The sequence below is a fragment of the Periplaneta americana genome, chromosome 12 (assembly GCF_040183065.1).
Source record: "Periplaneta americana isolate PAMFEO1 chromosome 12, P.americana_PAMFEO1_priV1, whole genome shotgun sequence".
In the NCBI taxonomy this organism is placed as follows: Eukaryota; Metazoa; Arthropoda; class Insecta; order Blattodea; family Blattidae; genus Periplaneta; species Periplaneta americana.
Window position 1 is genome coordinate 68681112 of NC_091128.1, and position 26953 is coordinate 68708064.

A 26953-nucleotide genomic window follows, 5' to 3' on the forward strand; every position below is an offset into this window, starting at 1 on the left:
TATATAACAAATTATGGGTACCTAAATATCTAGAAACTGAAAACTTTTAACCTGAAAAAAAAAAACTTCATAGAAAAATGCCCATACAGAGTAGAAGAGCTATTGCATTGTGTACATATTATTTCATATATTGAATTAATTATGCTGTAGTTATGTTTACTGTATGTTTATAAATATATCAATTATTTTGTCAAGTTACAAACATAATTTTAAGAATTGTATTTAATTATATTGTATTCATGTTTATGTTTCTTCTTTTATTACTTAATTTTATTACCGGTATATTTTGATATTAGACTTCATTTTGACAATGTTTAATACTTGTATTTACAAGTCCATAAGCAATAAAGAAATATTCTTCTTCTTCTTCTTCTTATTATTATTATTATTATTATTATTATTATTATTATTATTATTATTATAATTATAGCAATGCAGAACTGCACGCATTGTGTTCTTCACCTGACATAATTAGGAACATTAAATCCAGATGTTTGAGATGGGCAGGGCATGTAGCACGTATGGGCGAATACAGAAATGCATATACAGTATTAGTTGGGAGGCCGTAGGGAAAAAGAACTTTGGAGAGGCCGAGACGTAGATGGGAGGATAATATTAAAATGCATTTGAGAGAGATGGGATATGATTGTAGAGATTGGATTAATCTTGCTCAGGATAGGGACCGATGGTGGGTTTATGTGAGGGCAGCAATGAACCTCCGGATTCCTTAAAAGCCATAAATAAGTAAGTATTATTATAGCTCAAGAAAGTTCTGATGGAAGAGGAGTCAATGTAATCAGTGCGCAATTTGTTATTATCCCAGAGACGGTGATTTGTCACTCACTCACTCACTCACTCACTCACTCACTCACTCACTCACTCACTCACTCACTCACTCACTCTCTCTGTCTCTGCCCAGCATCGAAAAGCTATACTAGTATTTAAAATGTTGACATGCACGCACACACGCACAGAGGATAATACCTTCATTATTAAACTTGAGACTACAAACATAAGCAAAAGTCATAGTTAAAAACAGATTTATTGTGCCCTACATTCCAATTAGGACGTCAAGAGAAATCAGGGTAGATTGTATAGGAGAGACAGCCGCAAGTTTTATGCTCTGAAGTAGGTTTGAACTGCTCATCCAAAATTTGTGAGAAAGGGAGCAGAAAGATGGACCTAGATCACCTTTGAGTGGAAACTCACCTTTTAGTAATTTCAAAGGCATGGCATGTGGGGTCCAATAAGTATTTTAATACAATTATAAAATATATATGGGTTTATTACCATCAAAGTTACTTATCAAGAACAATCATTCAAGTCATTAAATTATGACATTTCATATTGAACATTCACTTTTTAACTTTCAATTTTTAAAGTTACCGGTACATTTTCCCATGTTATGATTACAGGACTTTGAATTCATACACCGCTTATTACACAGTAACACGAGCGAGTTGTATACTACAGCATGTTCCACTACATTGTAATCCATGATCACACGCATTTGAAGACTGCCAAATTATTTTATCTTGTTGAACATATTGTTCATCATTTTTAGTGCTGTGTACTTGGTTATTTTAGATTTTGTCATGCATGCGTTCATAACCATATATGTTTGTATTGGTTACCATTTTAACTTTGTTTGTCCAGACATATACTACAATGATTGTATACATACCAGAGATATAAGTGTTCATCTTGTGTTTCCGTCGCCATGAGACCTGAAGATGCCATACTTATGGCGAAAACGTTCGTCTTTCACTATGCATTACCTTATGCCATAATTTAATGACTTGAATGATTGTTCTTGATAAGTAACTTTGACGGTAATAAACCCATATATATTTATAATTGTATTACCTTTTAGTGTTGTCTCTGATAATTAATATTGCGCACTGAAAAAAATTAACAGAAGACTAATATAATTTGGATGGAGTGGTATGCTTTGGACTGTGGCAGTATGTGGTAGACGAAATTTGCCGGTTTGTTGTATGAACAAGAACATTGTATACTGACCTTTATTGATGCTGTAAATTTGACCTCAGTTCCTTGACGAAGACCATCACAGGTACTTGTCTCTTTCGTCTCGTTTCCAAGACATTGGGAACTAAATCTGACTTCAGCGTATTCCTTGTCACCGGTACTAACCAGCTGTATATTGTCCACAATTTTCTATAAGAGAAGGATATATCATATTATGAAATGTGCATACAAAATATTCCAGAAATAATACTGGTAATTATAAAATATTGTGATGGCAGGCCGAATATTCTCGTCATTCCTGGCCACTTCGGGGAACTTCGTGCACATCCGGCAGAAGAGAGGGGGCGCGAGGAGGCGGCGCGGCACGTGGCGAAGGGAGAGGGGAAGAAAACTGACTGCGACGGACGTAAAGGAAGACTGGCCGGCACGAAGCAAGAGGGGGAAGCTGGAAGTTTCGAAAAGTTATGCGAGCCGGTTGTTGTAACGAAACGCCTAGAAATCGAAAAGACGAGAACGTGTAATTTAGTAATAAATACAAGACGCGAGGAGAAGCGAGTTCAGTTTTTGGACAGCAAGCCAGTCAGTCTTGTGTAGCAGTGAAGCCAGCTTTGAGACCGGAGTTCGACTTGAGTGTGTCCGCAACTGTGGGAGTGTCCTGGCGAGTGTGGCGTATCCGGAATCTTTGGTTCGACGTGCAGTGGACCGCAGTTGTGGGACCTGAGTTCGAAGTTCAGTGGACTGTCTCTGGAAGTCTTGGGTTCGATATTCTGTGAACTTGAGTGAATGAGCTAGAAGAACTAGCCAAGGCAACGAACTGTGAACTGAGAACTGACAGTTTTGTTTTGTAAATAGTGCTTTGTGAACATTAGTTGAGATTAGCAGTACATTGTTGTTCTCAACAATCCAAGTGAATTGTCATTGTTGTCTGTGGAGTGCAATAACGAATACTGTGTTGCTGTGTGGAGTGGAAATCCCATTGTTGACGGGAGTGTTTAAATTCAATTATAGAAAGTGATTATTGTTGTGACAATAAAAATTACATTATTCTTTTGAATTAAAAGTCACAATATATATAATGTGTTTGTAGCCCTTGGTATTGGCTATTTCTTGCTCAACTTGAATTTCGACACTGAATAACCTCCGGCTAGGGTTTCCATTTTTTTAAACGTAAATATGAGAATTCCATACCAATCGAACCCTTCCAATCCCTGAACAACACCTTACAGATACAAATGGGCTCTGTACTTCAAATCTTAAAAAAGTGTCTAGTGTCATTATGAGCGAGCTCCTGACTCTTGAGTAAAACAAAGCTGCAGATATGTCGAGAATCTTAACTTCAGTTGTTTAAAAAGTCAAATGTTTTTCAAATTAAATCCACAGGTCCAATTTCTGGACATTCGCGTTGATTTTAAAAATTCCTCCCAGACGATTTAACCTTGAAAATGAAGACATGTCTGGAAAAATGAGGATGTATGGTAACCCCACCTCTAGAGATAAAAGTGTCATTAAATAAAATACTATGCGTATTATTACTACTGCCACTGCTGCTGAAGCCCCAGCCAACACCACCACCACTATTACACTGGGTTTCTTCTCATGTGACACACATGGATAACGAAATGGGGGATTCATCAGTCAAAGAGAAATCGAAATTGTTTACACCAGGACGGTACTGTGTAACTTCCCACAATGAATACTTCTCAATTGTGGGAACCTGTTATTAATGGTCATTTCAAAGTTTTCTTGCAAATTTATACATGCTCTCACAGGAGAATATCTCAACAGCATACATTCACACCTAAAGTCAGGGTTGCCAGATGTCCCGATTTGGCGGGACATGTCCCGATTTTCATATAAAATCTCGAGTCCTGCTTCGATTCCAGGCGGGACGCAAAAAGTCCCTCCATTAGAAAATTAACATCAGTTGTATAATTTTATCGTTACGTAATAACTATTTTCTACTCGGCCTAAATAATAATTACATTAAATTTAAATTAATTTTTAACAATATAGGATTGCACATTGGAAAAAAAAAGTAATATTTTGACAAGTGTAAGGTTTGTGACAGCGAATTCAGTTGTGAATATAATATTTCTGAACATTTAAAAAGAGACGTTCATCAAAAATGCATGGCACAGAGAATGGAAAAGAAGTTTGTTGAAAATGTTAAATTACAGTGATAAATATGTATATAAGCTCTGAAAATGTATACTGTATGTTAAATGATGGGTTTAGAGCGGTAATATGTAAGTCACAAAATAAATATGAATTTAGCTATTAATTAATTTTGTCATTGTAATCAATGAAAAACATTGAAATTTAAATATTGTGTCACATGTGATGCTATCTTATGCAATTTGTGTTTTACAATCAATAATAAACAGCTGGGGAAATCTATGAGACAGAACTACTATTAAGTCATTGAGTTAATAATAATTTGGCATAACATATTATTGTCACAAGCCCTTCAGAAGACGCCAGACAAATGTGGTGTAACTTATAGCCAGATAAATATTGTTTTGCGCTTGGAAACCTGTACTACAATATTTTTTTTTATTAAAATTGCAATTTTGATACTCATATTATTATTTTCTTTAACTGCATACAAAGGGATCATTTTTAATAAAATTTTGCAGTCACGAAAATGTCAACTCTGCCCATATTCATATCATTCTTCCTTTAAGACAAAACGTAAGTACTGTATGTGATGGAAGAAGGATGTCCCTCCTTGGTAGATCTAAAATCTGGCAACCCTGCCTAAAGTACACATACAAAAATGTTTAACATTTTCTCAGAGTGGACACACAATCTTCTTTATTTCACAATTCCTCACATGTTATTCTTCTCAGGGCCAGGGAACTGCCAGTGACTGCAAATGCAGTACCTGAAAATTAAGATTCCTAAATTCATTACCGGTATTTGATTTTTTTCTAACGATAATTAATTTACCGACATCATTGAATCAGTGATTTGTAATGATAATTGATAGTGCTATTTCTTTAACACTAGTCCAGGGGTTTTGCAGTAATGGTAGTAGTAGCTAGGGTCAGGTTAGGGACGACCCTTCAGCATGTCAGCTCGACAGTGGCCTATTGTGCACCCCAAATTATGGGATGAATAAGAATGCGATATACTAGTCCACCGGCCATATGAGACTCCTCACTGCTCACCCAATGGACCCCCTACACCCTCCTGCCTTAAGTTCATACAGCCAAGTTGACCAAGCAGCACAGGATCAATTCCGACAGCCCTTCTGAGGTACCGGTATCGAAGCACTCTCGGAATTGCTTTTATGGAATTAATTCTGGCAGAGATAATGCGAAAGGCTCAGAACCCAGAGACAATTTAAGAGAGGACGCTCCTCTTGCAAGCAGATGAAGACATGTGGCATGACCTAAATATGCCTATGGAATGAGATGATGAAGATGAATGATATGAAATCTAAGTTCTTTTTCTACAGGGAAGAGAAAGGGAAATTGACAGTGGCAATGAAAATTCCAATGTGGCATTTGCCTAAGTAACTGTGGAAAACCATGGAAAAACCACAGTAAAGTTGGTCAGTCCGGGGATTTGAACCGCGGACTTCCTTAATACGAGTCTTGTGCGGAATGCATGAGCCACCTCGCTTGGTTAAGGGTTTTGTAAGTTACCATTTCTTCTGTTGCATCCTAAAAGTATGAAAAATTTGAACTCCGTGGACTTTGATAAAACTGTAAATAATGCTACGAAGTCTATGGAAGTATAGTATTGGATAACTTCATATATGGTACCAGATCTGGCAAAAGAAATCAAACACAAAAACAGAAGGCTTCAATTTCAATGATCTTTTGAGTAGCAGTGAATGTGATACCTTCTTTCCATCCGTACTTACAGAAATTATAAAATTACTTTCACTCTTCTGGCAACTTTTTGTTCTGCAGAACGATCATTTAGATGAGTAAAAAAAAAGAACATATGGTTATCCATTTTCCAAAGAGAAAAACAAAATATATTATTTACAATATTAAGGTATAATTCACGTTACAGTGATTGCATTATAAGTATTGTTACCGATTATATATTATCTTACAAAAATTTATATTGTTATTTTTACAGTATGGTTCGGCGACTGAAAACTCGGTTGAGAAAATCTGTTGGCCACAGCAGGGTCAGCAGTTTGGCATTGTTAAGTGTGCACAAACTGAAGTTCAAAGACAGCAATTACAAAAAAGTTAATAAAACTTGCCATAAATCACTTTGGGTTGCAACTCCAGAGACTAATTACCGGTATTTTATTTTCACAGAAAGACAATTGAGTAGCTGAATGTTAGATAAGTAAGCTATTACATTCAGTGTGAAGCTTCATGCATGTAAATAAAAGTTTGTAGGTGATTTTAAACAAAAACAGCGAAAATTATCTTCTAAGAGGAAGTACTGATACTATCTGTCTCTTTACTAAGAATAACAGATGATCAATTAACATCTACTTACTTATAGACCTTTATCAAATGGTAGGCTGTTGCAAGCACTGAGAATTTTTTCTAGAGGGGGTCCTACTCCTTAAAATTGCTGTACCGTACAACTATGTTAGCAGAATTACGTTCATTAATAATTTATGATTAGAAATTCCCTTAGAAACATTCATTCAAACAATGCGACAAAGACAAATTTGTAGGTCGATCTATTAAAAAAGAAGACTTCTACAACTACTTGGCATTGATTGTAGACAGACAGTCTATTGCATTCATTTATAGTTTACCTCATACTCGTTTTTAACAAGTTGCACAACGTTGCTAGAGCCTTGTGTGAGTATGCCAGAAGAAGCTCCTTCAATTCTAGCTGCTAGGTTTATATAGTGCTTGCTCACATAAGATGTTACTGCAAATATCAAGTTGATGTTGTTTTTTTTCGCTGCTTGATTGATCTGTAACATAAAATATGTGAAAAGACATGTGTACTTCCTTGCATTGATTCTTCTATTTTTAAAATCTACTATTCTGAAATTGTACATAAACTCTATATATACACAACACAATTATTAACATTCCATGCACGTCTTACTAATTTAATAACATACAAACTTACAAACAACCATAACACTCACCTGTGAAATGGATGGATAGTCAAATTCTAGAGCATGTGTATATTCTCCTTTTTCCATGTGGCATTTCATATCATTCGGCTCAATAAGGCCAGCCAGCTGCAATTAATAAAACTGCATTTTTATTTTACAATACATTTCTGTCATACAGGTGGCACAATCAATAAAGTATAGGCCATTCATGGAACCTACTTGCGCATAAGGGGAAGAAGAAAGTGGACTGAGAAGCTTCCACTTACAGCTAGCTAACTCACCCTCACCATAAGGTTCTTGCTATGAGCTAGGACGCACTCATTCATTTGGTTTCACGAGATAACGAAAGATCTAGAAACATTACATTTTACTTGTACTTGTAATGAACTTGAAATTGTATTATTTGTTGTACCGTACATACCTTTTGAACAAAATAGCTACGTTTTCATGATATTTGTTAGTACTGACGCACCTAATTATTTCAGGTAGATTTCAAAAAGACATATGACTCGGTTAAGAGAGAAATTTTATGTAATATTCTTATTGAACTTGGTATTCCCAAGAAACTAGTTTCATTAATTAAAATGTGTCCAGTGAAAAGTTCAGCAAAGTTCGTATAGGCCAATTTCTATCTGCTGCTTTCCAATTCTCTGTGGGCTAAAGCAAGGAGATGCACTATCACCTTTATTTTTTAACTTTGCTCTAAAATATGCCATTAAGAAAGTCTAGGATAACAGAAAGGGTTTGGAATTGAACGGGTTACATCAGCTGCTTGTCTATGCAGATGACGTGAATATGTTAGGAGAAAATCAACAAACTATTAGGGAAAACACGGGAATTATGCTTGACGCAAGTAAAGAGATACAATGAGTATAGGATAGTATAGATAGGTTTGGAAGTAGACCCCGAAAAGACAAAATATATGATTATATCCCGTGACCAGAACATATTACGAAATGGAAATATAAAAATTGGAAATTTATCCTTTGAAAAGGTGGAAAAGTTCAAATATCATGGAGCAACAGTAACAAATATAAATGACACTCAGAAGGAAATTAAACGCAGAATAAATATGAGAAAATCCTTGTTATTATTCAGTTGAGAAGCTTTTGTCATCCAGTCTGCTCTCAAAAAACCTGAAAGTTAGAATTTATGAAACAGTTACATTACTGGTTATTCTGTATGGTTGTGAAACTTGAAGTCTCACTTTGAGAGAGGAACAGAGACTAAGGGTGTTTGAGAATAAGATGTTTAAGAAAATATTTGGAGCTAAGAGGGATGAAGTTACAGGAAACTGGAGAAAGTTACACAACACAGAACTGCATGCATTGTATTCTTCACCTGACATAATTAGGAATATTAAATCCAGACGTTTCAGATGAACAGGGCATGTAGCACATATGGGAGAATCCAGAAATGCATATAGAGTGTTAGTGGAGGCCGGAAGGAAAGCGATCTTTGGGGAGGCTGAGAAGTAGATGGGAGGATAATATAAAAATGCATTTGAGGGAGGTGGGATATGATAATAGGAACTGGATTAATCTTGCTCAGGATAGGGATCGATGGCTGGCTTATGTGAGGGTGGCAATGAACTTCCGGGTTCCTTAAAAGTAATTTGTAAAGGCTGGTTCACAATAAACCGGGAACGGAAACGACAACGAGAACGAGCACGGACATATTGTTAAAGTAAATATATTTAAGTGTGAGCATTCACAATAGTTAATTGTGAATGGTTACATTTAAATACATGTATTTTAACAATATTTCCGTTCTCGTTCTCGTTTCCGTTCCCGGTTTATTGTGAATCAGCCTTAAGTAAGTAAGTAATGGTGACATTGAAGCACAAAAGTACCATTAAATAAGTACCGGTAATCAATTGTGAGTTAAGTTTTTCATTTTGTCAACTTACATTATTAACTTGTTACAATGATATTATTGGCTTTGTAATGATTGTTGTTCATAAATGATTACGAGGTTCATCCAGGAAGTTAGTTCCAATGGCCAATAAAGACAACAAAAACATCAATAAGTAAGATATATTTATTGCACTATTTACAGAGATTCATTGGTTATGTCTCAACATAGTCACCACCGTTATTGAGGCATTTATCGTACTGGTGCACAAACATTTGTTATGCCCGTGTCATAGGAGTCTGCTGCCAACATCTGGAGCCATGAAGTCACTGCTATCTGTACCTCAGCGTCGTTGTGGAAACTTTTCCTGCCAGAAGTGCTTCATGAGATGGAAGAGATGAAAGTCTTCTGGGACGAGGTTGGGGCTGTAGGGTGTAGGGTTGAAGATCTCCCATCCAAACTGAAGCAACAGATTCTGTGTGGTGTTGGCTGTATGGAGTCGTGCATTGTCGTGCAAAAGCGTAATGCCTCTTGTCAGCATTCCACGTCACTTGTTCTGGATCACCTTCCTCAGATTTCGCAATGTCTGACAATACCGCTCAGCATTAACTGTCTCCCCTCGCGGTAAAAGCTCGCACATGAGGACACCACGACGATCCCAGAAGACAGTGCACATGATTTTTTTGACAGAGATTGTCTGCTTGAATTTGGTCCTCACAGGTGTATCACTATGCCGCCAATGCATGATTGTTGTTTTGTTTCTGGCGTGGCATGCAATGCCCATGTTTCATTCCCAGTGACAACATTGTCAAGAAACTCGTCACCTTTCTTTGCGTACTGCTGGAGGAATGTCAATGCTGTGGCCAGATGTTTAGTTTTGTGTTCATCTGTCAGCTGCTTTGGCACCCCTATTGCACACACTTTCCAAAAATCAAGCCACCGGGAGACGATTTCGTGCAGCAATGAGTGAGACATCTGGGGGAATTGACCAGAGAATTGTGAAGCGCCGGTTCTGCAAAATTGCTTGCCACACACTTTCCATCAATTCTGGCGTCACCAGGGACGGTCGGCCACTACTGTTTTCGTCGTGCACATTGGTTCGACCTTCAGTGAATTGCCTGCATCAACGTCTGACCATACTGTCGCTCATAATGTCGGGTCCATACATGTTGCACAGCTGGCTGTGGATCTCTGCTGGAGATTGCTTCTGAGTGTGTAGAAATCGGATAACTGCACAAATCTCGCAGTTGGCGCAAGACAATATCAGTGCAGCCATTTTCTCCTAGCATTATGCAATAACAACTGGGATCACAAGACTGAAACTACACTGCATTATTCCCACATACCCCCTCTCTATTGCTAAGCATGTGCATTCCCGTCCAAGTAGTCATGCCATCTCTGGACGCAATTGGAACTTACTTCCTGGATGAACCTCATATAATCAAATTCTGCTAACGGAGTGTAGCATTTCTTTGCCTGCACTGACATTGGTGGATGACGTATCCATGCATGCGTTTAACCCCCCCCCCCCCCTTACAGTCCCACAGCTCATACATTAGCTGTATGCTAGCATACGAAATTGCAGAAAGCCTGAAGTGCGGTTGTGCAGACAAGCTTGTCGGGGTGTTTCGCAGTTAGGTATCTTTGTGAAATGAAGTAGTGTATAAAAATGAGTGATATAGTACCTGAACCATTAGATTTGTTAGATATTTTACAGTTAAATTAATTTTAAAATATACAGTGGAACCTCACTAATTCGAATTAATTGCGAGAAAATCTAGTCTGAATTAGTGAAAGTTCGAATTATAGAGAATTTACTGGAACAGGATTATTTCGATAATTGAAAAAATAATGATATTGTATAACTGTTTAATTACTAACTTAATGTTTAACCATTCTATTGTACAAACATAAATTGGAACACAAAACATTATTTTAAAAAAGAATGAGTGTGTTAGTCCAAGTCAATTACTGCACAGGAAGCACATAACTGTAACTAGCTCTTACAAATATATGAAACAAGAAGTGCTAATTTAAAAAAGAATGAATTTTAAGTTCTTAGGCCAAGTCAATTACTGCACAGGAAGTATATTAGCTTTGGGGTGATAAAGCCTTAGATTGCGATGCTAGCCTTCCGTGACACTGTAAATTTTAAATTTAAAAACAAAGATTAAATCAAGAAGGCTTACAAAAGGTATCCGAAGTCAGCTGGTTGCACAGGCACTATACCTTAGCTTTGCCACCGAAAGTCTGAAGTCATGTTTCTAATAATTTGGCAACATCAGTATTCAATTGTAAAATTATGAAAAGTTGGTTCTGGGATTGTTTGCATTATATATTTTTGATATCGTGGGATATATCAGCAATGAGCCTACTGATTTTTAAGAGTTACTTATGGTTGGATGTGGAAAGCCATTCTATTTCAGGATGTGAAAATGTCACCATAAATTATATTTCTTGCTTCAAGTGAGTCGTCTTTTCACAACAGATGTATAGGCCTATTATGTAAATACTTGCAAAAGAGAATGAAGAAACTTATACTCATGCACTCACATACTACACATAGTCTGTTAAGACAAATTCTTTTCTCCACACGTTTAAAACTGTTTAGTAATAATATAATTGAAATATGCCAATGCTACATATGAACATAAATAATTTTTTTTGAAAGTAAGTATGTTGTTTAGGAAACTTTTAATATGCCTTTGTGATAAATCGATTTTGGTGCTGATATGAAAGTTTTCTTGTTTCTCATATATTAAATTATTAGTGGTACCGGTACGATTGAAGAATATGTAAAACATTTGCAAGACAAAAATGCGAATGATATATGTTTGAAGCTACCATACTCATTAATTTATTGAGAAATTCACTTTACACGTGTAAGCAATCATAACCTCCTATACTATACTGTTTACATGATTATGATATAAGATGTATGTGCAGAAACCTGGAGTATACTATAATATACCCGAATTTGTGTCCTAACTGAAACCTGCAGAATTTTTTCAGCATTTTTCTCCATGTCAGTCACCTTTTTTGAAGTGCAGAATTATATTGAAGTTTAAAAATAAAACAACATGTCTCAGAACTCAGGAGGATGTTTCTTTGTGGTTATTTTCTTTTAAAATATTGCATCCGGCACGATAGGGATAAACTGTTTTAAATAAACACTAATATTTAATTTTAGTATGTCAGAAATACAGTGCATAGGCCTACACTAGCGGAATTAGAATGGAAGCAGCAATGCACATCGCAGCTGTTCACATGCAGCACCCTGAGGGCTTGGTTATGAGTCTAGAATATGCTACCTTAGAAGGGACAGTTTTTTACAATTTAATTGCATACCAGACCAGAGTCGATATGAGTAGCTGCCTGTCCTGCATTCAAGGAGGACACGCATAGTCGGTGATAAGACTTGTCTGTTGTTATGTGCAGTATTGAGTTAATTTCAGAGCAGTACATCTGTTATTGTGAGCAGTGCTGAGTTTCTTTTCTCTGTTTGTGCCTGTTGCTTGAGTCATGATTCGAAGATTTAATACAGACAAATAATTTGGATTTGCCATAACTGGGGGGGGGGGGGGGTATCACTGCTCAGTATAGTAGAAAATTTCAAGAACATTTTTCTGCGAATGATCCACCTGAAAGGACTACAGTTCATAAAATAGTGAATAATTTAAAAATTGCGGGATCAGTAATGGACAAGAAAAGAAGACAAAGGCGTTATGTTTTAACAGAGGAAAAGTTGAATGTTGTCGGTAGGCTACTCGATTAGAACAATCACCGCGAAAATCTCTCACACAGAGTTACGACAACAAGCGGGTATTAGCAGTACATCAGGATATAATGCTACAAAATTAATAAAAACGAAAATAACTAGCCAACACTTCGAGAACAGAGCAGCAGCTATGAATCAAAGTGTGTTTTGATGCTACAATCTGCCTTGCAACAAATTGGGGAACACACTGAACATCGTCTTTGAAAAGGTAAGCATATTTTAGCACTTTCACTATGTGAAATTGTAAAAAAACTGTCCCTTGTATGGTTTATCTCGCGTGTTCTAGACTCATAACCGAGCGCTCACTGGACAGTGTGTGGGCAGCTGTGCACTGATGCTTCCACTCTATTTCCACACCATGCACAGTATTTGAAATTACAGAACTAAAAAAAAATAGAGGTAGGTCTACTTAATTATTATGTTACAAATTTAAGACTACACTTAAAAGGTAAGAGCTTACAATACCCTGCCATCGCCAGCAAGATGGAAATCCGCGTCAGTTGAAAAGATGAGCAAGTGTCGAGCTTTTGGACGCCAACCAATCTCATTCTGGCAAAGAATAGCTTGCATTATGGCGTCAAATCCTCCTTCGGGAGCATCTAGGTTTCCAGATACCTTAGCAGCATTTACACTCGTCTATGAAACAAATAAAGTTAATCTGTATTATAGTAAGACTGGATAGAGCTGGCAGGTAGGAATTAAATCGTAAAGCCTTGGTTTTTCTGAACCGATGCATGCGACGTGCAAGGCCCGCTTCACACAAATCCGGACTACACGAGAGATAGTGAGTGGTTTCTATAACTACGAGATGCGAGGTCTGCGCATCTCGCGACTAAAGAAACCACTCACTATCTCTCGTGTAGTCCGGATTTGTGCGACCCGGGCCTCGCACCTCGCATGCGTCGGTTCATAAAAACCAAGGCTTAATTATGTTGTTACTAGGGAGCTTAATAATTCACATTTAAAACGTTGTAGTTAACTCAGACTGACGAAACTTACCAATATATAAAGTGGAAGTAAATAGGCTATTGTCCTCAGAAATTGAACTTCCTCATTGTTCATTTACTCGGTATCTGAAGAAGAATACTATTTTAAATGAAAGTTTAACAAATTACTATTACTGGTACGCTGAATTTGCTGATTTGAATAGTAGGCCTAAACGAGGAGGAAAGGTTAGTCAATACGCCCACATTGACAAATGTGTGGTACAATAGTTCAAAATCCGCATGGTGTTAAAAAAAACATAATATATTCTTTTTTGACTTTACAGATATATTAATTATTCATGCATCATGCCAATAGAAGTGTGATACAGGGGCAAGCAGTTGTGTATGCAAATTGTTTCTTAATCTCAATTCATTCTGCTTCATCTGAGGCCATTGTTTATTAATATATTGATAACTATTTCCAAGACTCGGAATGGATCGAAGCAGACTGAAACGGCCAGAACGGCATTCTGGTTCGTGAATTTCAGAAATCTTTTTGTTCTGTAAGAAATGGCTATGGTCTGTTCCGGTTCATTTTAATTGGTTATATTTCAATGCACTTTCAATTAAGTGTGTATTAAATTGCTGAAAATACTGACAACGGCACTTTTGTGCTGTCAGCACGTCTTTATTTTATTATAGCATTCGTGTAAACTCTCGCTAACTCCTGAAGCGCTTTTGATATGGTATGATTCAGCATTAGGTATCGTTGAGATTCTAAGCAATGGCACGACATTAATGAAATTAAAAGGACCAGAACTCAGCAACACTTTATCACTCCATATTGGCCTAACGACCAAATGTCATACTAGGCAGTGAGTCGAATTTCTTATTGTTTAAACTGCAATTAGAGTGTCCATTTGAAAGACTTTGCGAAACAAAGGTTCCAGTCGTATATTTTATAAAAGTGTAGAGCCGGAAATCACTTCCTTTTGCTAGCAATAATGCGTCAAAGCAAATGATTAAGGATATGTGCATTGTGCATTTTATGGAATATATTTATTTTCGGCTGAATGAAGTGACTACCATTCGTGGTTTCCATCTATATAGATATGATAGGGAAATGAAAATCTCCGAAGACTTGATACACACATCAAAAAAGTTTTGTACCACTAGAATTTTCTATTAAGATTTTGGTCAAAGATAAAATTATAGAAATATATCAGTAGTAAGAACTTTGTTAAAACAATTTATTTAGCTTCACTAATTCAACTGTTTGAGCATTATACGCTATTATTGCGTAGTTTATTGATTAGCTAGAAATTGTAGACCTACAGGCAAATTAAATTTCCTTAGAATATAGTGGTATCAAGCAAGCAGATTATTTTTTGAAATGGCATTGAATAGGGTTCTTTTTGAATGGCATAGAATTGTTACCATGCGTCAACAAGGTCTAAGTATGAGAGAAATTGCTCTTGAACTCGGAAGATCCCATAGTGACGTTGTTCGGACGTGTAAAAGGTTTCAAGACACTGGAAATAGGCCACGAAGTGGACGTGCAAGGTCAACTAGAGCTCACGAAGACTGCTATCTCGTATTGATGGTTCGTAGGAACCCACTGCAGAATGTAACAGAACTTTATCAACGACTTTTAGATGCTACTGGAAAACGCATTTCTACACAGCCAATAAGAAACCGTCTTCATCATGAAAATCTACGCTCAAGACATCAAGGACACTGAAGATGACTCCTGGCTAACGATATGCGTGGTACCAATGGGCAAGAAATCATAGCTGATGGTCTTTAGATGAATGGCACTGGGTATTTTCTGATGTAGGGACTGCGGATCTGCTTATCACCTGATTGTCATCAACGTGTGTGGAGAGAATCTGGTTAAGCAGCCCGTCTCCAACATGCAGTTCCTCGTGTCCCATTTGGGGGTGGTTCAAGCATGTTCTGGGCCGGTATCTGTTATGGTTGTGGGACAGTACTTGTGCCTGCCAATGACAATATGACTGGAGTCCAGTACAGAGACTCTATCCTAGAACCCATTGTTGAATCTTACGCCAACTGTATGGTGATAACTTCATTCTACAAGATGATAATGCCCGAAGTCTTCTTGTAGAAGAATAAATTAGACAAGTTGGCATTATGAGCTTGGAGTAGCCCGCGAACTCAGCAGACATAAATCCTATTGAACATGCCTGGGATCAGCTAAAATCTGCAGTAAGGCGACGTAGAAACCCTCCAGGCACCCTGGTAGAACTCAAAGATGATGCAGCCATTCAAGAATGGGAGACTGAACCAACAATCCATTGATGATCTTATTAACAATATTCCAAGAAGGATAAGGACTTGCTGTAATCCAAGAGTGGGTGTTACACTATATTAAGGGCTTGCCGTAATGCAATAGAGAATGTAACACAATATTGAGTAATTAACTCCAATGGTGATAAATAGGCCTACATATTGTCATTTGTTTTTGTTCATGGATTGTTGTTTTCAATAAATATTCTCTTGAAATAATATTACAAAGGCTATATTTTAATTTATGTACTGCAAATTTATGGTAGGTCTTCAACTACTAATATAACTTAGGTGGCGCAAAACGTTTTCTGATGTGTGTATATATATATAAATAGTTCAATATTAATTATATTTAGGTATATTTAGCATGGAAATTCTCGGTGTCATTTCACTGGTTATTAATTATGTCAACAGCACTGTGTCCACGAAAAGAACAATGCGTTCCAGTTGGTGGAAACGTCCATTTCGAGCCCTTTCAGTAATATGTTAATAACAATAACATGTAGATAAATAGCAATTGAATGGTTTGTTTCAAAAACCTGCTTTTCACTTTCAGTTATTTTTATAGGAAGGAGCTTTAGAATAAACGAGTCAATTTTTAACATACGTGTTTATTCTTATCTTAACGATATTTTATACCATTCTATGTACTTAATGTACTAGAACAGGCCTGGGCGCTATTAACTCAATTGAGTCGCTACAGATTTCCCCTTAACTCCTCACTCCACCTTCCCTGGCTGAGATGAGTGGACCGGCAGTTAAGCATTGTTCAATGACAGATTGCATGATTGCATCATAGTGTAGCTTTTACGAACTTTCGCTCTCGCTGGTCGCCTGAAATCCATCACTGATGCACAGTGCCCACTGATGCACATGAACCTACATGTCCTTCCGTATGAAGTTCCCGAAATTCTGCACAAATTCTCGATATAAATGCCCTGGCTCAGCTTCTACATACTACCCGTTACATAAGCGAGGTTACTCGTCTCTACTCGCATTGCGAAAGGACAGAGAACCTTTCAATTTGCAGAATTAGAAATTGCAGCAACTCTTCTGATGTCTTGACTTGCCTTAGCCATCAAACATCACACCTGTTACACGAGCGAGTTATTCTCGACTCCACTTGCACTGCGAAAGGACAAAGTTTCTTTCAATGTGCAGGCTTACACTTTCCGCCATTTTCTTCTCCATCCTGCGGTCAGTTTTCGATTGAATTTTCCTTCCTCTGCATATGTGATACCTAAGAGATTACGTCTATTTTCGGCTTTTCTCCTTCAACATTTTCTAGAGCTTCTTCAATGGAACAGTGTAGCCCAGAGTGGAACAAGTGGCCAACAGGCTTGGAAGTCACATACTCAGTTTATTTCAGCCCCGAACCCCCTTTGCGAGGACGTGTTCTCACTTACCTCTTAAATTTCTCCTTCTATTTCCCCTCTCTTTCAATTCAATTCAATTCAATTCAATAAATTCTCTCTGTTCGATTACAAACAGAGATCAAGGCAGATATTTGTGATCGGTGGTGGGCAGGTGGTAAGTGAAGGCGACAAGACAGCGGTCGAAGCAGGTATGTATGGTCGGTGGTGGGCAGACAGTAATCTCCTGACATGATATTTCCTAAGCCCATACAGCCACGAAAAAGAGCACGGTGTATGTAGACCTATATTAGGCTATGTTACTAGGTCAAAATTAATTTTTGAGCAAAATAGCAGGTTTTGGAATCAACCAATGCAATTGAAGATTAAGATCTTTTGACATACTACCACCTGTTGTCACTCTTGAAATAGTTAATTATAAAACAGCAGACTTCATTGCACCCCTTTCTGACTAGACTTTCGTAGTAAACACGAATGTCCAGTTTTGAAATAATAGACATTAAACACATTAACCCAGAACAGCCTGTGTAAAACATCTCTTGAACTGGAATGTTTGGTATTGTGGGGTTTTGCTTGAAAGTGTGGCATTTGAAAAAGGTGCTAGATCTATACTCTGTGTTGGACTTGTAATCTTTTTCAAATGATAACCTACGAAATTTGGAAGTACTGGTAACAAATGTGCGTGGAACCTGAGCCTATGTTCTACAGAGTGATGAGTCTTGTGTTGAAGATTATCACACTGCCGCTAATTTACTAATTTAACTATAAATGTGACTTAACCTCTTTTTCCAATTCTTCATTCAATTGTAGTTAGTCACTGTGTTTTGCTGAAAGAAGAATTTTCTCAAAATTGATTAGGTACCGTACGGCAAAGGTTAATTTGCACAATTTACATAAACTATACCAGTATTTTACCAGTAGACTAATAAGGAAAAATAAAGAAAAGAAAGGCTTAATCCTTTTCTTATTTAGAAGCTGTTATTAGGCCTATAGCCAGAAATTCATTCCTACAATAAAAAAATAACAATAAAGTGTGAAGAAATCTTTCATAGGCTTACCGAAAAGCGAGTTGTGTCGTTGGTAAGTCGCAGATGATTTTTGTAGCTGTATGGAGGAGCACAATCTCCACCGCTCTTCAGCTGACAAGGCTTTTTCAACCTGATGTCAAAACAGAACACGTACTCTTTGAAGTAGCACTGTAACAGTAGCTTAAAACAGTTAATAAACATTTTTAGAGTAAAGAATATTTTAAGTATTTCAAGAGTGTAATCCCACAACTCGGCCATATCATTTGACAATTTTTATGATATACATGATTATATTTGAGAACTCTGTCATCATATTATTTTAAGCTTGTTTTCTTCCAAAACAACGCCAATCTTTATCTAAACGTTTGCGTTATTGTGCATGTCATTTGAAAACTCACTCAGTCCATAGACCGGTGGATAAAAAAACTGATCCAGTCCTTCCATAAAAATGGACTTAACACGTTTTGTGATCACACTCTTCAATTTTAACCATATTGCCGAGCACTACGACTGTAATCTGTTGAGTTGTAATAATACAATAATTCATAAATCGGTTCTAATAAACTCTTATATAAAATTAATAATTATTACATTACAAATGAAGGTCACGAACGTGTTATACTTTTTCATACGTTTCGCAATAATTGCAAATGTTATCACCGTTTATAGTACCGGCATACTTTTCTTGCACTGTTATTCAAAGATAAGGTTATATGTAAATATTTTATATGCACACAAATAAGAAGGTGAACTTCGTTTTCTGAATTATATACAAGAGGAATAGTTGATAATCACAAAATTAAGACTTTATTTGAAATAATATATTGTACGATTGTAATTAACTTCTCACACATATAGGGTGTTACAGGCCTCACCGACGAACTTTGAGAAATGATACAGGTCATACAGAGAGGATCTGTATCATTCCTTAAAGTTTGTCAGTAAATCCTGTTACACTCTGTATGTGTGAAAAATTAATTACAACCGTACAATTAATTTTTTATTAAGAAATATATGCTCGATGACACACCCTTCATAAGTTACATGTTTATTTAGAATTGCATTCTACATCGCATATGTTGCATAAGTGTGCGCCTTAAATCCTTATCATCTTTGTCATTGGTCTGTGTGATACATCTTCAGTCCTTGTTTACATCCAACAAATCCAAATTCAAACCCTGTCATACTTGACAGGAGTTGGGTGACAAACGCTGCAAAGGTGTCAAAAATATAATGACGTACTTTACAGGGCATGAAATTTTAACAGCTGTTGTAAAAGGTCAGAGCATCATGCATGGAAAATTAAATTTCATTTCTGTAAAACAAAATCAGAGACCTGACATTTCGGATGCATAGGTTCTTAAGGACATGTCATCGGGGGGAGGGGGGGGACTCTCTCTCTGTGTGACCCCTCATTCCTCAAAGTTTGTCTGTCGGTTAGGTCTTGTTACACCCTACATACATAAAATAGCTAACCTATACCAGTATACCTATTAGCGACGTGCAATAATTCAGGCGCTATGTTTGGTTAAAGTTTGTCGAATATGGTGAACTTCGATATTCGCGATATTCGCCTGTTCGGTCTGCAGAAGGAGGCCTGTCGTGTTTGTTCCACCTTGTTATAAAAATATTCCCTGTTCTCTCACTCCTACCCCTTCATGTTTTAATGTTTAAGGATTTTAATATAGATAAAATAATAAAACGGATTTATTAAATAATAAAGCGGATTTAACTTTTGAAAATGTACGGTACCCTTCCCTTACACCTTATAACATTTACTGGGGTTCTGCAGTACCCCATATATATATTCATATATTATCTGTACTTATTTTACGAAAGTAATGTAGCAATATTAAGTAACTTTATAGAAAGGATGTGAGTAAAATCAATGCTAGATTAGTAACACCATCATACTTAGGCAGAGCTGATTATATTAGGAAGTTTAAATGCAGAAAACAAAGAACAGACGTGGCAAAATTTTCCGTTGTTAACTGCACAATAGAAGAATGGAACAGCTTACCTGTGGTAATCTTTCAGGGTGGTCCTCTCAAAATCAATACATTTAAGGAAAGGTTGAGAAGATTAGACTGAAAATGTAATTGTAGATGCAGTGTAATTATCTAAGTTGTGTCATATAATTAATTAAGTTGATGTGTAATTAATTAAGATGATAGGTAATTAAGTTGATAGGTAATTAAGTTGATATGTAATTAACTAAGGTGTTATGTAATTACTTAAGTTGATAATAGTTGGGTGTAATAGAAGTACTTATAAGTTAGGTTTACTTTTGCTTATTGTAGGCATTATTATAGCATAGTTTTTATTATATTCCTAGGTTTATTGCATCTATTTAATTATAGTTAGAATTAAATTTACGTTTATTTTATTGTTTTTATTGCTGTAATTATTGTAAATTTTATTAATATTTATTGTAATGTTATTATTGTATATTATATATCACTGCCACCGGGTGAATACCCAATTGTAGTGTTAATAAATACATACACATACACATCTTGCGATTAGTTTGTCATATGAAATAAGACGAAGTTTTTAATGTCTTAGTTGCCTGTCTCATGTTCGAATATTGCAGGACACTAATACCTGTTGCAATAATTTGTAATATTATTTTTTAATTTACAAAAATATGAATTTAAAAGTGATATGAATTAAAGGCAACGCGCGATAGCATTGTGGTTAAGACCAAACGCTCCAAGCCGGTCAGAGCATGTCATTGCCGATGGAGTCATGAATTTTTTCCATGGATCTAATTCTTCCAGCTGCACTATGGCCCTGGGTCTACTCAGTCTAGGGTTGTCAGATTTTCAAACTGAAAGTAGGGAGATTTTGAAAATATTGCTAAAATATTACCTTTAGAAGGATGTTATATACAGTATAATTGAGGAGGTTTCTGGAAGAAGGACCCATAAGGCAATATGGCGAATTGAGATATTTGCAATCAAAGAATTTTAGAATGTGTAACTTAATAAGAACTACATGTAATATATATGCAAGTCAACTTTTTAACAAATTTTGCATTTCGTAACAAGAAATATGTTATTTTGAAAATTAAAAGTACCACAGCCTTGAAATAAAACGATAATAGTGAACTTACATATGGGTCCTTTTTCCACAAATCGACAGTAAATGAGTTTTATAATAGTTAGTATTGTTTAATTTCAGATGTAGTAATAATAATAATTAAATATAATAATATAATAAAATACAATTAACAATTATTATATTTTATTATTTGTTACTGTCTCTTACATTTTATCTTTGCTTTCATCAAATACAACTTTCTTCATCCATGTATTTATACAAGCCACGAACATCTTCTTTCACAGATTTTACTGGTGCTTGATTCACAGTTAAAAGTTCAATATCTTTCAGCTGTTGGGTACTATATTTCTGTTTCCACAGACGAAACGGGGTAAATGTACTGAAGTAAGTTGGTGAGCAGAGTATAGTTCCATTAGTTGTATATTTCAGTTGTGTGTATGATTGTATCTTGAATACACTCCCTTTTGCAATGGGTTTAGGGAGACAATATTCGTTGAGACCACTTCTCCAGTCCTTTATTAGTGTCCTGTCCATGCAAACTTCAAATGGCGAAGGATAGGTTCTACACTCTACCATAGCTGAGAGATATGGTAACGCAGTTGGGATTGTCTCCACTTTCTTCAATTTTGATTTCATTAGTCCGAAGTTCCTGTCACATTGTCCGAAAGAATGTACCCAGACAGGAAATAGGTGTGTAACTTCCACTTAACAGACTCTGGCTAACCATGAACAAAATGAAGTCATAACTAAATTTTTATTTTGCCCTCCGCAGGCATCAGAAAGCAAAATCACTTTTTTCACATTAGGAAATTCACTAAGTTTCTTTTTTAAAGCATGATTTAGAAACAAGGCAACTGAATTTGAATCTTTTTTCGCCTCCATTTCCATAAAAAAGCACATAAACGAGGGACTGTCATTGTGTATGTGAACATTAAACGCATACAACCATAGAAGCCTTTTATAAAATTGGCTGGTTACATTCAGCTTCGGAACTGGTAGATTTTGAGAATAGTCAAACTCAACAACAAGATAAGAAGGGTCTGTTTTGCTCTTAAGGATAAAATCTCTCTTCATGGATAGGTATCTCTCTGCCTTCCTCTGGTGCAGTGCGTACTCTACTTTGCAAACATCTGTTGGATCGCTTCTCAAAGTGTTTTGACATTGTGAGCAAAAGTCACAAATGTCTGTCTTCGGGTGCTTGAAGGCATAGTTACAATGTTCTTTAAAAAACTTGAAATAAGTTACATATTTCATAGTAAGCTTTTTACCAGTTTGTTCAAAAAAGTATTTGGAAAACATTTCAAATAATGTCTTGACATTTAAGTTTGGATTCTGAAAGTAATTTAAATTTGTTTTACTGCCACAATAATGGCTCTTTTCACTTGGAATCATGCTTAAATGTTCCTCTAATTTAACCGAGACATATGATTCCAATTTATGTGGACGGTTGTCGTGACTGCCCCTTTCTTCTTCAAAGGTTTCATTATGTAATACCTTTTTTTGTATGACCCTCAGTCTCCTTACTGACACTTAGAAAAGCTTACAGAGAGCTGGACGGCAAATTTTAATCTTAGATCCTGCTATAAATAACATACTCCCATGTATTGTTTCGAAAGGTATTTGGATTTTCGGTTTTCTTTCTATTTGGTTTCTTACCTTGTAGTTCCATGACGCGTGCTAAATAGGAATCTTGCAGTTCCTTACTTTGTCCATTATAAAATAATTCACATAATTCCTTCTGCTGGATTTGTGACACTTTTAGATGGCACTTTTTTCTGGCAACATTCGTTCACTGGCACAAACTCCTTATTCTTATAGGTCGCGCCAGGGATTTTGGCAGATGGATTTTCTTAATGTTAACTGGAGAGTGAGTTCCTCACCGCTGCAAGATCGGCTGTTATCTCTGTCGCAGTGGAATGGGTAGGACATAAGAGTAAACATGCACGCCCGAGTATTTGTGCACTCTGGACAGTCACCTCCAAAAACTAAACAAATATTACAGTAGTCTATATGTGTCTTTGGCATTCCCAAGAAACTTGTTCGATTAATTAAAATGTATCTCAATGAAACTTACAGCAGAGTCCGTATAGGCCAGTTTCTATCTGATGCTTTTCCAATTCACTGCGGGCTAAAGCAAGGAGATGCACTATCACCTTTACTTTTTAACTTCGCTCTAGAATATGCCATTAGGAAAGTTCAGGATAACAGAGAGGGTTTGGAATTGAACGGGTTACATCAGCTTTTTGTCTATGCGGATGACGTGAAAATGCTAGGAAAAACTCTACAAACGATTAGGGAAAACACGGAAATTTTACTTGAAGCAAATAAAGCGATAGGTTTGGTAGTAAATCACGAAAAGACAAAGTATATGATTATGTCTCGTGACCAGAATATTGTACGAAATGGAAATATAACCTGATATATATATATATATATATATATGGAAATATGTTAATCCTTAGTCAATAGATAAGACTGAGTTTTACGAAATACGAACATTAAGGGATGGAAAATCGGAGGCAGTAATGATCAAAATAATTATACCAATTTATTATTTTTAACCAGCAGACGTGCAGCCTTTAAATTTAAAACAAAGATTCACTCATAAAATTGGGTTAGACTATTCATCTCATCTCTCAGAATTGTTTCTAAAATGTATAAGGAAAGTAAAAAAATTCAATTTCATGTAGGCTACTCCCTTGAAATAACTTCAGTTTTTTTTTTTTTTTCTTTTACTTCCGAGCAGAGAGGAGAGAGAAAGAAGTCGACGATTTTAAAAATTCACTAAACTATATTTAACTAGAGACGTATAATTTAAAATGAAGGTTACTCTCTACACTATTGGTTAAACACTCTTAGATTTTTTTAAATACCATATCCTAAGGTACTGATGAAAAGGCAGAAGGGAGTGAGAAATCTCATGTCATCCGATCTCGATGATCTATGTCTGGGGATCTTTGCGATCACAGAATACGAATAAGGTATTACTTAGTCAGACTTTGTCCCTAAAGTGGTGGAGTGGGACAAAAATGGGTGAAAAATTAAATTAGATATCTTAGGGGTTTTCGAGACGAAAATTACGAATAATACAATTTGTGCGAATTCAATATGGCAGTTTCAGTACTATGAATTATATTTAAAAAAATTAAACATCGGATATCGCACAGGTAACACATGTACAGTATTTAAGGGGGTATGTAACACCTTTTGATAGTAAAATCCAAAGTGTAATTTCTACATATTCTGAATGAATGTTGTGCTGGAATTTAGTATAGTCATCAGCCAATAGCTCTAGATTAATAAACAACTTTTTAGAATCCATAAAATACAGTATTTATTGTGAAAGGTAATTATATTTTTCAATTGGTGCAATTTGTGCAGGGAAAATTGGTTTCTCCGATATTTTGTACGATTTCGAATATTTTAAAATGCTTTCTTCTCTGTTCTATTCACAATGTGCATGTGAAGAAATTATTGCCCTTGTAATATCCATTACAATCCTATTTATTATACTCTTATATAAATCTAACTTCCGCAGCATGCACTTTTACCCAATTAACCAAATTATATTTTGATTATTAAGAAGAATCGTAATTTTATTAACTTGAATTGTCGCACCACCAGTAGACGATCCCTAGATTATTACTGGACAAATCTTGTATATTGATCTGGTAAGGGTAGGATTATATATATATATATATATATATATATATATATATATATATATATACACACATGCGCAATGCAATGCTTTTTCCTTTTAATTAAGAATTAATTTAATTTAGGAAATGTAGGAGATGTATTGTAAAATCATTGCGAACGGAAGTCATTTACATTTATTAAAGGTATTCTTTAAGTAGGACTGTACCGTGGTGTGTTTCATAAATCTCATTCTCGCAGCTTACACAAACAATATTGGCTCGCCTACTGGAAATGTCATCGAGGTGATCTCCCAAAATCGGTGCCTCCGACTATGGGCCCTTACACACGAGCGACTTTTTGCCGCCAAGGTCGACTGCAAAAAGCAGTCGGTCTGCCGCCGACATGAGCGGTTTTTCGACGGCAGAAGCCGTCGACATGGGCGACTCTGCAGTCGACACTGGTGGTGTGTCGTCGGTTCCGGCGGCAGTCGAACTGCAAGAGGTGTGTCATTTTTCACTCGTAATATAATAATGCACGTCGAGGAAGAACTAATTGTATTATTTCTTCTCCGTCCTAGAAAAAGACGTGTTAAATGTAGAAAATATTGGAAACATCGGATTGTCTTTCAATGAGGGCAGTATGGCCAATTTCACTGCCTTTTTCACGAGCTTCGTGCCTATGAAGATAATTTTCTTCACTACTTCAGAATATCAGGGCTATCATTCGATCATCTGTTGGAAAAAGTGACAGACGATGCAGACCTAGGAAAATGTTATCTGAATCTCCTGAGAGGTCTGAGAGAAGGAAAGCTAGAAACATACTGCAGGCCACCGGCATCATTTGGCTAAGGTGCTCGCCTATCGATCCGGAGTTGCACTCGGGTGTGGATTCGATTCCCGCTTGGACTGATTACCTGGTTGGGTTTTTTCCGAGGTTTTTCTCAACTGTAAGGCGAATGTCAGGTAATCTATGGCGAATCCTCGGTCTCATGTCGTCAAATAACATCTATCACAAATCCTATCGACTCTAAAATATCTAGTGGTTGATACAGAGTCGTTAAATTACCACACACACTGCAGTCTCAAAAAAGGAGTAATTTCTCTTTCTGACACAGATAAGCTTGACAGATCAGGGAAAGAAAGATGCTGCTAATTTTGTGAAGGAAATTACAATTACTACACCGAAACGTGTCACAAAATAAAAAGAGCGTACATGTCAGCTGTTATAAAGCCTATTCCACTAACTCCTGAGAAAGCTTTACCTCTTGTTGCAAAATAAATATTTTACCTCTAACTGCGGTACAAAGTTTGATCATAATCTGATAGATAGAAGGAAACTTATTAAATTTGTCTAAATTCACCCCTATAATGGGATAGTTTCCTTTGCACAAATATAATTGGAGCTTGTACACAAAACAAATATGTTACCCTTAACTACCGTACAATTTTGATGAAAATCTGTTTCGTATGAGAAAAGGTATTAATTTTATCTAAATTCACCCCTACAATGGGACAGTTTCTTTTACACAAGTATAATGAGAGTTTGTATACAAAACAAATATACTGCCTATAACTACTGTGCAAATTTTAATGAAAATCTGATAGATAGGAGAAAAGTTATTAATTTCCTCTAAATGCACCACTTTCTCTCAAACGTAACAAGACTTGCTATACAAAATAAATATACTATCTGTAACTAGTCGGAGTCTAAAATCTTTTAAGTACACACTACTTAGAAATGTTTTTAATGAACAGAACTAGACTCTTGCGGAAGTTTCTAAGTAGTCTTAAATGACCAAGTTGTTATTTTTTTCTCCTCTCTATTCGTCTTCCTTTTTTTTTCTCTCTCTTTTCTTTTTTTTTATTATCTTGATATATTTCTTAATCATTTGTGTTTGTATGCCATTTAGTACGAATTTGCTAATCAACATTTTATGTCTT

General features: G+C 36.2%; 1 protein-coding gene across 1 annotated transcript in view; it reads right to left on the reverse strand.

Moving 5' to 3' along the window:
- LOC138710534 (integrin beta-PS-like) overlaps positions 1 to 26953 on the reverse strand; it is a 111973-nt gene that overhangs the window by 50696 nt on the left and 34324 nt on the right. The window contains exons 4-8 of the mRNA XM_069841499.1: positions 18339 to 18438; positions 13140 to 13310; positions 7073 to 7168; positions 6728 to 6892; positions 2023 to 2178 (exon numbers count right to left, since the gene is read on the reverse strand). Coding sequence (XP_069697600.1) covers positions 2023 to 2178; positions 6728 to 6892; positions 7073 to 7168; positions 13140 to 13310; positions 18339 to 18438 — 688 coding nt within the window. The remainder of the gene's footprint in view (positions 1 to 2022; positions 2179 to 6727; positions 6893 to 7072; positions 7169 to 13139; positions 13311 to 18338; positions 18439 to 26953) is intronic.